Source organism: Vidua chalybeata, chromosome 6 (assembly GCF_026979565.1).
Source record: "Vidua chalybeata isolate OUT-0048 chromosome 6, bVidCha1 merged haplotype, whole genome shotgun sequence".
NCBI lineage: Eukaryota > Metazoa > Chordata > Aves > Passeriformes > Viduidae > Vidua > Vidua chalybeata.
Genome location: NC_071535.1, coordinates 48,311,307 through 48,324,264, shown reverse-complemented (window position 1 = coordinate 48,324,264; position 12,958 = coordinate 48,311,307). Strand labels below are relative to the sequence as shown.

Below are 12,958 nucleotides of genomic sequence, written 5' to 3'. Positions count from 1 at the left end.
AGTAATAAGTTCCAATAGTAAATATTTTCTGTAACTTGAATTAATTCAAGAGGTTTGTATGTATATCCTCAGCCAAAAACGTGAGCTTTATTTAGTCTTTTGGTATTTAACATACTTGTTTATATGAAGCTTTTTTTCCCCCTTGCTTTATGATGGTTGAGCTAAATTGATAATTGCTTTTAGCAGTGGTAAGGTTTAAATATCACAGGGATCATTTTTAGAACACACTTGGCTCAAGTGCTTACTGGCACTTGAATTTCCTACTTGGAATGCAGTGATTTTTTGCCTGAAATACACTGGACAGTGAGAATCAAACTGGATCTAGTGGCTGCTTGGTTGGGGTATGGAGCACTCTGCAATTTGACCAGGGAGGCACCTTTCTTTTAAAGTATTTGATATATGGAAGCTGAGTGGTGGTTGGCAGGACCTGCACTGACATACTACAGATTTCTTTCCCTTTACCCATTAAATTCTTGCTTGCAGGAAGCATTAAATTACTGTAAAAAGTTGTTCTGATTAGTGGCTGGGAATATTGCCTCTGCATGGCTTTAGGCAAAGGGAGTTTCCCCATCATAGCCTCTTGCTGGCAGGGTTGTGTTAAATACTATTTAAAACAATCAGCATTGCTTTAAGTATTCTCAGATGTTAAATAAAAAGCATGTGGCTCTGCAAAACCTGCAGAGTATTACAAATGTCTCCATCCACACACATCCCCTTTCAAAATGTATCTACAAAATATTTCACAGAATAGCCATTTTTAAAGCTATGGTTTTTAGTAATAATCAGAATAGATGTACTCTACAAAAATATTACCATCATCCAGAATGGGTAGCATTCAAATGTGGACTTAATAATTCTCACAGTGCCTTCTGCACCTTCTGCCCTCTTCCAAATATGTTAGGAGTGGACCAGAACTGGGACAAACTCTCATTGTAGCATTGCCTGCTCTTGTCTTTTGATGCCAGTATTTATAATCCAGTATTCTCTAGATGCTTTTCAAGGTCCTCTTTTTCCTTCCCATCACAGTGTGCTGATTCACAGCATCTCAACATCTGTTTCACATCTGATACTCTTTGGCTTGAAATTCACAGAAAATGTGAAGAGGTCTGGGGAATAGTCACAAGCCCAAGGAGTGTTCATCTGTTGGGGTGTTGATGGACACTGGTGTTAAGGCATTGTCTCACTGATCTCCTGGTCACTGTCCTCAGTGAGAGCCTCCTTATGTCCTGAGACAGCCCACAAACAATCCCCTATCCAATCCTGAACATATTTGCTCTGGAGGTGCCACATGCAAAGAACAGGCACATGTCAGCCTTAAGAAGAGTGGTGCTGACTCCTCTGCATGACAGGATTAATCAGAGGATGTGTCCTCTCATAAATAGTATGTGTCATTATGTTTCTCCTTGCTGGATTTCTTCTTCTTCAGCTTTCAGTTATTCATGATTTTAGATAAGTGAACATCTATAACTGTGCAGATGCTGTTTTGGTGAATAAGCAGTAGGTGTTTCTGATACAGTCTTGATGGAGCCAGCACCTTTTAGTATCAACAGCCAGTGAGGGAATCTTATCCCTGGTTTATTTTAATGGCTGATTTAGAGTTGCATCAAACACGACTGTGGTTCACTGTGTGTAATTGCTGTGGATCAGGAGAAACAATGACTCTGTTTACGGCAGACAGAAGAGGTTCTGTGCACTGCAGTGGTTTCCTGTGCAAAGAGAACCACAGAACACAGCCCTGCACTGAAACAGGGTGTTCCTTCTTATGGTTTTAGGATAGTCAGTGCTGTTCACTTGCAGCTCTCTGAGGATTGTGGAAGAGATGAAGGCTCAGGGATGGCACCAGAGTGTGCAGTGTTTAGCAAACTATCTGGATGGAAGCTTCCACTGAAATAATAACTTTGAGACCATAAGTACTCCTTAGGTTTAACCAAGAATTGCTGAAAGGGAGAACACTTGTTCATTATAAGCACATCTAAGCCAAGTATCTGTCTTGTTATACTTGATAAGTGTTCCTCCCAAATATCAGACTACCTATAAAAAATGCCACTGAACTCACAACCGCAACATACCGGCTCTCTTTGATTAATTTAGTCCCTCTTAACTCTTCTGCTGCTTCTCTACTGATACAATTTCTCATTCAAAAATCATCCTGTATGAAGATTTGTTTCCCCTTAAAAGCTGATCGCATATACTTCAGCTAAATCTTAACTATTTGCTGTCATCAAAGGCTCTTTAGTAAGTTTGCAAGGGAAAAAAAATATTAGCCATGATGTCTAATGGTGATCACCATGCAGAAAGCCAAACCAAAATTCTCTGTTCTGCTGTAAATAGATTGCTTGAAATAAAAAGAGGATGTTTGGATTACAGTTCCTCTGACAAATGTATGTGTAGTTATGAAATTAACAAAATCATAGTCCTTCAAAGGGCACTGTTAGATTTAGCACAGGATATGTTAATTTGTGATTTTCTAAAATTAGGTTTTTAACCTTTCTTATTGCACATCCTATAGCAACCATTAGGATCTTCCTGAGTCATATACCCTTCCACCATACACTGGCAGAATTGTTGCATCATTTCTGAATTGCCTTGGATTTTCTTTCTGTTCCCCTTCAGGAACAGTGAGGGTATCTTGGAAGAAAATAATGATTTTCAAGTCCCTGCAAAGAAACATGCTGCTTCTCTGTGTGGCTGAAATAAGGCAGGACTTAGTTATCACTTCAAAAGAAAAGACCTTTCTCTCTCTGTGTGAGAGTGGCAATCTCTTAATTGCACATAAGTAACTATGTAGCGGGATAAAACTATACTTTGGCCAAATTTTACTTCACTAAAAGTATTTTTCATGCTCTGTAGTAACTGAAGTGCTGCAGTTGAGTGATGCTCTTCGGGATGACATCCTGCCTGAACTTGGAGTTCGATTTGAAGATCATGAAGGTACCCAGTTATCTCTTGAAACTTTGTAGGAGCTGTTTTTATCATCCTGCTGCTTTCCTAAGAAGTAGGAAAACAAACTGTCAAAACTAATTAGAATCATTTAGTAAACTCAAGTATTGCAGAGCAATAGCATATCATATGTGCACCATATATAAATATATATATGTGTATGTATTTCATATGTACTATATAATGGCACATATATATATAGGGCACATCATATATATATGATATATATGTATCATATATAATGGTGTGTGTATATATATATATGAATATATATTATAGAACTGTATATTGGAATACATGTACAGAATAAAAAACCATACATGGCAATATTTTTCACCTTTTTGTATAGCACCTAATTTCTTATTCACTTTTGAGTAGCCACTGAGTTGTATTTGCATTCAGCATGCAAAAAGAAAACAATTTTCACAGGGTGAATACATTTATCTTTGACGAATCAAGAAATTAATCCATCTCTTTTTGCTTCTTTAGGACTTCCAACTGTGGTTAAATTAGTGGATAAGGAAACATTATTGAAAGAAAGAGAAGAAAAGAAAAAGGTAATTATTTTAAGCGTCCTGTATTTTTAAAATTTAATGTGTAAGCTATGGATATTTTTACATTTCTTTGATAATTCATAAGAAAAATCATAGCAGACTAGCAACAAGGAAGATGACATAAGAGAATTGATAGAAAAAGTTTAAGTGTGTTGGAAAAAAAAAAATTTTTCAAAACAGCTTCTTGAAAACTTTGTATGGGACCTAGTGAATACCTCAAAGATTTTTTATTTTATTGCCTTTTAAGGTCTTCATATAACTAAGGGTTTGATCAGTATTGCATTCAGTCTTATCTCTGCAGAAGAACAATTCCAATGAGAAGCTAATTCAGACTTCTTTTGTTTGTACAAATGAAGTCAACATTTTCCATAGAACTAGTCTTTATTCATCTGATATGTGGGAAAAAATGTATTGGCTAAATCTTAATTAATATAGTATGGATTGGTGAGATATTCAGGATGTGCAGGCAAGAATTCATGTTACTGTATTAAGCTTGTGAATTTGACATGCATGAATTTGGCATGCTTCACATGCACAAGGCCTGTATAGATACCCTGCTTTTGGCACTTCCTATGTCCATCTTCAATTTTACCAAATAATAAAATTCTTTCATGACTAGAAATCATTTAGAGGCTTTCCAACATTTCTCCTTCCATGTTGATGTTTTTTAGAAAAGGGAGAAGTAAGAAGTCATTTTAGTCAATTCCAGATTTCATCAGAGTGACATTTGGAGGCAGTTTGTTTATAGCTGCTGGGTAGGATCTGCAGCCAGAGTCCCTTTTCCCTGGAAACAGCATCATGTTCAGTACTGGCAGAACCCTTGCAGAACTGACAGGTCTCTTCTGGGCAAGTGCAATATGGGATTTTTAGCAAGTTGGCTAAATTTGGATAGTTGTTTCCCTAGGAACATCAAGTGATAAAACTGCTTCTTAAGGAACTGTGATATCTTCACAGTTTGAAGCAAGAGCTTAAAATATCATTGAAATACAGTCTTTTTTAAAAGTCATTTGCAAAAGTTTTCCCACTAAAATGATAGGATCATTTATTTTAGGTATTCTTTTATAGGTATCCATTTTGCATGCAAAATGCATTCTGAACAGTTAAAACTGGTATAACTGTGATTAAAAGCAAATTAAATCAAAGTCATACAGTGGGAAGTATCAGACAATCCTAATTATAAGGCATGGTGGGTTTGCTGCAGGTCATGCTGCCAGTTCTGTCTGTAATTAGATATCCAGGGGAGCTGGCTCAGGTTTGTAGAAAACAACCAAATGGAATAGTGCTTTACCTTTTACTCACTAACACTGCCTCTCACAGGTAGAAGAAGAGAAAAAAAGGAAGAAAGAAGAAGCAGCCAGGAAAAAACAACAGCAGGAAGTAAGTAACTTCATTTTGAAGGAAAGTGTAGGCAGCAGTAGTCACGTGCAGGAAAGAACACAGGCTCTCTGCCCAGTCTCAACCAGGTCTCCTTTTTTTTTTTTTTTTGTTTAAAATTTCCTGCTCAGAACACCTTTGGCTTGCAGTTCAGGCTTGGACTTGCAATTCTCATAGAGAAGCTATTTTTAAAAACACACCTAAAGCCTCCAAAAACTTATTACAGAAGAACGTGTAGCACTTAATTTCAGTCTATAAACAGTATTACCTAACTGACAAAGTAGTATCTTACATGCTTCTTACTGTTAGAGAATGTTTTGCTTGTGTAATTTATTATTGATTCCCTTTCTAATATCATAGGTATATGTGAGAGAGTTTCTTTTTCTCCTTTTTTTTTTTCTTTTTCTCTGTAAGAAATCCCCTGTTCCTTATGATTGAGCAGAGAAATGTTTTACCTCTGTGATTGGAATTCAGATAGCTCAAAGGTTTTGGGTTTTGGACGGGGAGTAGACAGAGGAGATTAGTTCATAAGAAAAAATATTGTTTGCCATGCTGATGACTTTAACAGTACAGGAAATACATTCCTGTGTTAGAAGAGGAAAAAAACTTTTAGAGAGCACCACATACAGAGATAAAACAAGATAAATAGTGTTTATTATCCACAAACTCCAAGTATCTTTCTTCATTTTTTCGAAAAGGTGATTCCCTTGCATAGAGCAAAAATTACATGGAAAAGATTTTGAGATGTGTTTGTTTACAGATAAGAGAGAGTTCAGTTTGTTCTCAGTGCAATTACTGCATCTGATTCTTCTGTAACCTGCATAGAAACCTTTGCTTGCCAGCAAGAATCTTGAAAAAGGTGGTTCCCTTTCCAGTGAGTTAATTGCTGAATAGTCTTTATGATAGCAGCTATTAACTTTGTGTTGCCTAAAGAACCAAGTTAGCAAGAATCAGATGTAGTTTTTGGAGTATATAAGCAAATTATTTTGAGTTTCTGCAATGCATCTGTTATATAAAGTGGTTCTCTACAGGTTTAAAACAGTTTTTCCTCCAGACAAGCACAGCTAAGACCTACTGAGTTGTTCCTCATTTCAAGTTTCTTTTCACAAAATTAACAATTATGAATTGAATACTCCTTGATTTTGAAATTATAATCTACTTATCCTTTTACATATGTGACAGGTTGTCAGCAATTAACTGGGATGTTAATGTAAGTTTTATATTGCAGGCAGCAAAACTGGAAAAAATGAAGATTCCACCACATGAAATGTTTAAATTGGAACTTGACAAATATTCCATGTTTGATGAAAATGTAAGAGACTTCTCTTCATATAGGGAGGGGTTTTCCTCCCCCAGTTGTACATACTTATTTGTATATGTTTATAGCAATCTTGTTCCAAGCCTCCAGGGCAGTGCTATTAATGTAGCAAGAGGAGGGAAGGAGGGAAGGAGAGAAGAAAAAGGTGATATATGAATTTTATTGTGCACTGGGGAGCAAGGTCTCTGTTAGCCATCATTTCAAGGGTATTTTCCTTCTACGTTCCTTTGTACATTCATTGTACATTTCCTTTGGCTCCCCTTACTGCAAAACAAAATATATATTGTGGGTAGGAGTGTGTATGATGTTCATGCACAGAGTTATTACTCTGGTGCAAGGCAGGGCATTCATTTGCAAGTACAAATCCCCCAACTCTTCCAGAACTGATGTTTTTTGAGAGGTCCTGTGATTCCTGTTCCCTTGTGCCCACTGTTTTGCTCTCTCCTGGCAAAGGCTCTCTGAAGGGGCTGTATGCATAACTTTGGTCTTGATTGCTCCCCTTGGGGATAAAAGGGTTACTTGGAAAACATAAAGTACTGTTTCTTCACTTCTACTTGGTTTGGGTCATTGATCCTGCTTCTGCTTCTCCCCTTCACTTACACAAATTCAAGTCCTGGGGACAAGTCAGAATGGAGAGGATAAATACTGGAAAATACCCCTGCAAGCCAAGGAGAATGTCCATAAAAATGCTGATCCTACTTTCTCCATCAAGAATATAAGTATCTTACTGCTTTTGCTTTAAGCCTTGAATTCAATCTCCTAGTGTGATTAAAAGATTATTTTAACCATCTGTTCAGGAATTAGTCATTATTCTCTTAACTAAAACCATCTAGAAGTTAGTGGTCTAAGCTTTCCTTATGTGGTTCAGGACAGAAGATAAATACACTCTTATGCCTCTTGTTTTGCTAGGAAGGGAACATTCAGAAATAGTCAAAGTTAGCTGTCAAACTTCTAGGTGACTAAAATTAGCCAAGATACACCCCTTCCTGACAGCCTGTCATTATGACATAATCTCCCTATCTTACTAAACATAATTCCATGAAGAACAAAAGTAGTCCAAGAACTTATCTTAAATACTCTTTTTTTTAAAAATATGTTTCAGGGATTTCCCACCCATGACGCAGAAGGCAAAGAACTTAGCAAAGGACAAATTAAGAAGCTAAAGAAACTTCATGAAACCCAAGAAAAGTTACACAAAGAGTATCTACAAATGGTTCAGAATGGAAGTGCAAATTGAAAACAACAGGACTTTTTATTTAGAAGGCTAGTGCTGGGTTCCCATTGAAGAAGTGAGCATATACTGATGTTCAAATTTCTGTTTACAGTTTCTATTATGTGCAAAGTAAAATTCCTGTTTACGTGGGTTAGTAATGTCATCTGGAAATGTAATAAAAATCCATCATTAAAAAAAAAGTCAACATGTAAGAAGTTTCTTCTCAATGATAGCAAATGTGGTTGCCAGTTCTGTTTGTGGAGGTGCTGCTCAGTCAGCAAATCCACATAAGGATTCTTGTTCATTCTAGCTGTTCAGGCTTTGGTTAATTTGTTCTGCATACTGATCTCTATCTAACACCCAATGTTACAGTCAGAAAAATTTATTGCTAAATGGGAGCTGAGTAATTTGCCCCACAGTAAGAACAACATTTTCCAGATGACTTTAGTATCTTTACATAAGTAGAAAAAGTGGATAGTTCCATTATGATACTTGTTCTAGCTGCTGTTATTAAAAACTCTCATAAGTATACCCAGAACACTTTGCATAGTAGAAGTTAACAGTCCCTTTGTTGAAAAAGGGAAGAGATCATCAACCTGCAATTGCAGTCAAGTGGGTAAGTACAAGGCAAATGACCTGCATTGAACAAACAGGTGGAAAAGACATGAAGGGCTGATGGCAGAGGTGATGTGTTCTTGGAGCTCTCCCTTCAAGGAAACAGGAGCGCTGCCAAAGTACCTGATTACCCAAAGTACTCAGTACCTAATTACCAGTTCAGAGCCATGGGGAATTAAGAGGGTTTCCTACTGATACACAGTTTGTGGATTGATTTGCAGTTAGGGAATACAGCTAGACATTGCCCTGTATTCAAGACTGATGTTTTTAACATGATGATTTAACTCTCTGCAGGGAGAGTTCTTTGTGGCCTAACAATGCATTTCACTGGCAGAAGCTACTAAATGAGCTAAAGTTCATGAAATCCTAAACAATATCTCACCTGCTTCGCAGCTGCACAGAACAGCCAAGTATCTGATTTGCAGAACTATATTCATTCAGTATTCTCAAGGTGACTTGCAGAAAGTCATCCTGTGACACCTCTGTTTTCTCAACTTCTAGGTTTGTGCTACAATGAATCAGGCTATGTTCCTTTCCTTAATTAAGACTTAAAACATCTTTGCTTTTCCTTGATATTTTTATATTTCTATTCCTCCTTCTGAGGAATGAATACATTATTTGGAGTAACAGAAAGGTCTAGTAGTGTTTTTTTCCTAATTTGTCTGTATTTGCCTTATTTGAAAACATATATCATGTTAAAGTCAGTAAAGCAGATGCATCTTGTGTGCAGAAAATAAAATCTGTTGTAAAATACTTGTATATGAACTTTGTGTAGTGGGGAGAATATTGAGCTTATCTTTATTCCACAACCATCTTTTTGAAATGTGGTTTACAGAGCTTTTCCTTTAGCTTGCTATTACTGATTTAATTAATTTTGCATTCAATATTTGCTTATTCTGCTAATTTCTAATTAATTCTATAAATGCATGTTTAAAATGCACAATGATACTTTAAGCAGCCAGCCATGGCCATTCAGGCAACTTCTCCATCCTTTGCTATGGGAAGAGGAAAGGTTCAATTTTTGTAGCATTTTAGATCCCAACTCCCTTTGGCTTTATCAGTTCATCATTTTCTTCCCAGCATGCTCCCTGAAAATGCATGTGTACTCAGGACATCTTTGAAAGGATGGGACATGCCTATGCTGCTTCTGAAGTTGCAAATTAATGTCAAATAATGCCAGGAATTTGAATACAGAAATTGTTTTTGGTCATCTGAGTTAGCACTTAAAGTGAGTTAGTATTTAACTGTGGAGAAAATGCTGTTGATCCATGGCTGTCCTGGGCTCTAGTTTATGACATATCCAAGATAAAATCCTGGCTTTGGCCCTACATTTTGTTTTTCTCTTCCTGCTATGTTTTTAGTAGAACCTAATCCAATTCCATTATTATATCAATGTAAAAGAATGGGTTTTTTTAAAATGTCCTTTTTCTTTCCTAAATGCTTCATTTTGTTTCTGGGACAACTCTTCTTGCAGGGATCTTGGGAGCATTTTAGACTCACATTTTCCAAAGGTTATTTTCTGGTCTTTCTGTATGCTTCCCACATGCACACACTGCTTCCTCCCTCCCTCAGTATATTTTTTTAAATTCAGTATGCATAAAATCCTGCTGAAGGAAAACTTGGTAGCAAACAAAGAATGCTGCAGCCAGCTTTGGATGCACACTGCTTAAGATGACTTTTTCAGTGTGGGTGTGCCACCTGAATCTGTGGGATTACTGAATTGTATAGACAACACCTATTCCCTGGCAATCCCTCAAGGTGGCACTTAAATTAATTCCACTGCATCTGCTTTGTGAGAGAGACCTGGCAAGCAGGAGATGGGAACGCAACAGCAATGGTCTGCAGTGTCTTAGCCATCTGTCTCACTCAGCCAGAAAAAGGAAGAGGATAGACTACACAGTATTTTAATTTTTTTTTTTTTTGGGGGGGGAGGGGTTGTGTGTCCTTTTTTTTTTTTTTATGGTCATATATGCATACACAATCTCAGGGAAGCCAGTCTGAAACATAATTTTCTAAGCATTATTAAAATTATGAAAAATTATGAAGATCCTCCTAGCAAAATCTTAGAATTTTAAAATATTTTAATTTTCTGGAAGAGACCTCATCTTGCTCAGACAACATGGAGCTTTTCTTTTCCCACCTATCAAAGAATTTATTCAGAGCTGGCAAGATAAAAGAGTGGTGTTTCTGTTTTAAATTGCACCCTTGGCTGAAGCCCAAACTTGGCAGCAGCAAATTTTGTTCGTCTCTTGCTAAGAGTGTGCCTTTCAGCCTTTCTGATGTGAAAATTTCCATTAGCGTCAAATGTGAATACTGCTTCACTCAAGAGAACAAATTCCTCCCATCACTCAGTTTGCTCAGATACTGGTAGAAAAATCTGTGAATTGTTCAGTGTGAACTTGATGCCACCAATCTTTTCAAAGACTTTCAACTGATGAGTGCTGATTACATTTATGACACTCTCTTTGACCTGTTTGTCCTAACATTTTTATTTGCTGTCTCCTGTTGCACAAAGGCACCAGTACATTTTAAGTGTGCAAATAAGCAATTCAGTGCCACATACAGTGCATAGAAAGAAGTCGAAGATAAGTTTAAGCATTCTTGCTGGTGGTAGTTGTTGGACCAAATTTAGCTACCTCTTTAATCAAAGAACTTCTACCACACAAATATGGGAAGGAATTTTACTCCACTCTGATTTCACAAGGCAATTTCTATATGTACCACATGCATAGTACTTAACATGCCTTGAGACAGAACACATTAATTAAGAAGCACACCAGCTATTTAGTGCCAAGACTCTGCTTAGCAATGATCAAACTTCTTCCTCCCCTGCAGGAAAAGTCATTGACAGAGGAAATCTATCTCAGATGAGGCTGTGAATGTCTAGCATCTCACGTAGTGAGAGCAGTTTCCATTAATACCCACCCAAGGGCAGAAGTCACAGACAGTTTTAATGCCAGTTACACATCTCAGCCTAAGCTTGCTCTCCAGCATCAAGTGCATCTGTCTGGCATATCTGGCACAATCCCCTCCCTCCTTGGTTCTCCAAGCTCTTGCATGTGAGGCTGGGTGCTTAAATCAAGCCAGGGTGATTCAGCAGATATCTGTTTGCAGCTCTCTGCAGGGTAGCAGCACCTGACAGCAAGACGACTCCACAGATGGTGCTTTATCCACAGGCATGGAGTCTAGCACTGTGCTACAAGAGGTTAGACAGCAGTCAGCAAAAATCCCTCATTGACCATGGGAGATTTAATGCCTTTGGAGATGGGCACTAAAAATCCAGAGGTTTAAGTTAGTTGAAATGTGTGTTTACCTTGATATACAAGCACAGAAAGGTGCAGCTAGATCTCACACCTTCGCATCTTCGTAGGAGACAAAGCTTGAAGTTTGTACTCAGCATCTGAGTGGCTTTTAACAAAATGGGGATTGACAGAAAAATCTTAAAAGACTACTTGACGGCTGTGAGCCAGCAGCAAGCACAGAAGTGTGGAGTAGGAATACCTTCAGATAAGCCCTTCTCTAGGTTCATGATGCTCTTCTTTGGAACACTGAGAATCAAGCATAGTTACTACCATGAATGCATACAGGTATACATGACCTTAAAAAGCCACTACCATGAATAAGGTTGTCCCAAAATTAAGGATTAATGGAAATATGAGGAGCCTGTTAACCTGCTGATGTTAAAAAAAGGACTGGTTTGGAGAAACAGGGAAAGGGAGCTGGAAGAAAAGTAAAGAAGGGGAACATTCCACTGAACATGTCCTCTGGCCCACCAAATCTGCTTGCTTGTGCAAGTGGCTATAACATTCCTGCAGTTCATTCAAAATTATCTTATTTTTAATTACAGTATTGGTATTGAATTAAAGATTCCTTGGCTATTCCTGTAACTTAAATTCCTACTGTAAATTATTTAACCCAACATTAATATATTGACTAGTTGTTAGTTTATAAAATATTGGTCTCATTGCTTTCAAACACTAGTTGTTACAGAAATCCAAGCTGCAGACCTTGAGAAAAATTCTTAGAACAAGGGAACTCCCTGACAGGAGATAAGGGTTAGAGGTTTTTTCTCAAAAACATCTAAGTGAAAGATGACTAAAACTCTGGAAGTGGCTTCAGGTGCTGAAATTGCCTGGTTCCTCACACCAAAATTCAGACTGCCATGTACACAGAATGTGGGCTGATACTGGGGTTTTCCTGGCTTGCTGGGACAGGGAATTGTGTCAGAGCCACAGACGGGCACTGCCACGACTTCCTTTGCTGCGGAGGAGCTGTAAAGCAGCAGCACCATGTTACTAAATAACCAGAACAACAGCACCATGTTTCTCAGGCCAGGCACAGTGCCTCAGCAACTGCATGGATCCTCTCCCAGCATGGATGATCTTAATGACAAATGGCAGGGAATGAGACATGCAGGGATCTCAGGTCATTGCTGACATGGTGGGACAGGCCACCCAACTGGAATGTTGTCATGGCTGAGCACTTCTAAGGACAGGTCAGAGAGGCGAGGTGGTGGAGTTGCTCTAATTGTACCCAGGGACAGAAGAATGAGCCGAGGGTTTCTGATGAGAATTAAGAGCCGATACGGTGACGCCGTTGTGGGTGTTTGGGACAGGCCCACAAACTCAGGGTCGCAGGCCCCGGTTCTCCTGCGGGGCTCCAAGCACCCCGATGTTTGTTGCAGGGACAGCACGGCCCAGCACACGCAGCCAAGGAGGTTCCTGCAGATTCCTGACGAGAACTTTGCTGGAGGAGCCAAGGAGGCACGGGTGCTGTTGTCACTTTAAGGGCGCGGGTACGCGCCGTCCCCTTCGGCCCCGCCCCACCCCGCATCACGCGCTCGCCTCGCGCGCGCCCGCGGCCCCGCGCGCACCCCGCCAGCGCACTCTGATTGGCTGAGCGCCGCACCGCCGAACAGTCAACATGGCCCGCGTGCGGCGTGGC

The 12,958-nt window shown here is 38.8% G+C and overlaps 1 protein-coding gene across 2 annotated transcripts in view; it reads left to right on the top strand.

The window, feature by feature from the left end:
- Positions 1 to 8,767, top strand: part of CARS1 (cysteinyl-tRNA synthetase 1) — a 33,498-nt gene extending 24,731 nt beyond the window's left edge. For both annotated transcript variants that reach the window (XM_053945111.1, XM_053945110.1), the window contains 5 exons: positions 2,851 to 2,931; positions 3,430 to 3,497; positions 4,812 to 4,871; positions 6,097 to 6,180; positions 7,289 to 8,767. In XM_053945111.1, the coding sequence (XP_053801086.1) occupies positions 2,851 to 2,931; positions 3,430 to 3,497; positions 4,812 to 4,871; positions 6,097 to 6,180; positions 7,289 to 7,423 (428 nt within the window). In that variant the 3' untranslated portion in view covers positions 7,424 to 8,767. The remainder of the gene's footprint in view (positions 1 to 2,850; positions 2,932 to 3,429; positions 3,498 to 4,811; positions 4,872 to 6,096; positions 6,181 to 7,288) is intronic.
- Positions 8,768 to 12,958: the final 4,191 nt, after the last annotated feature.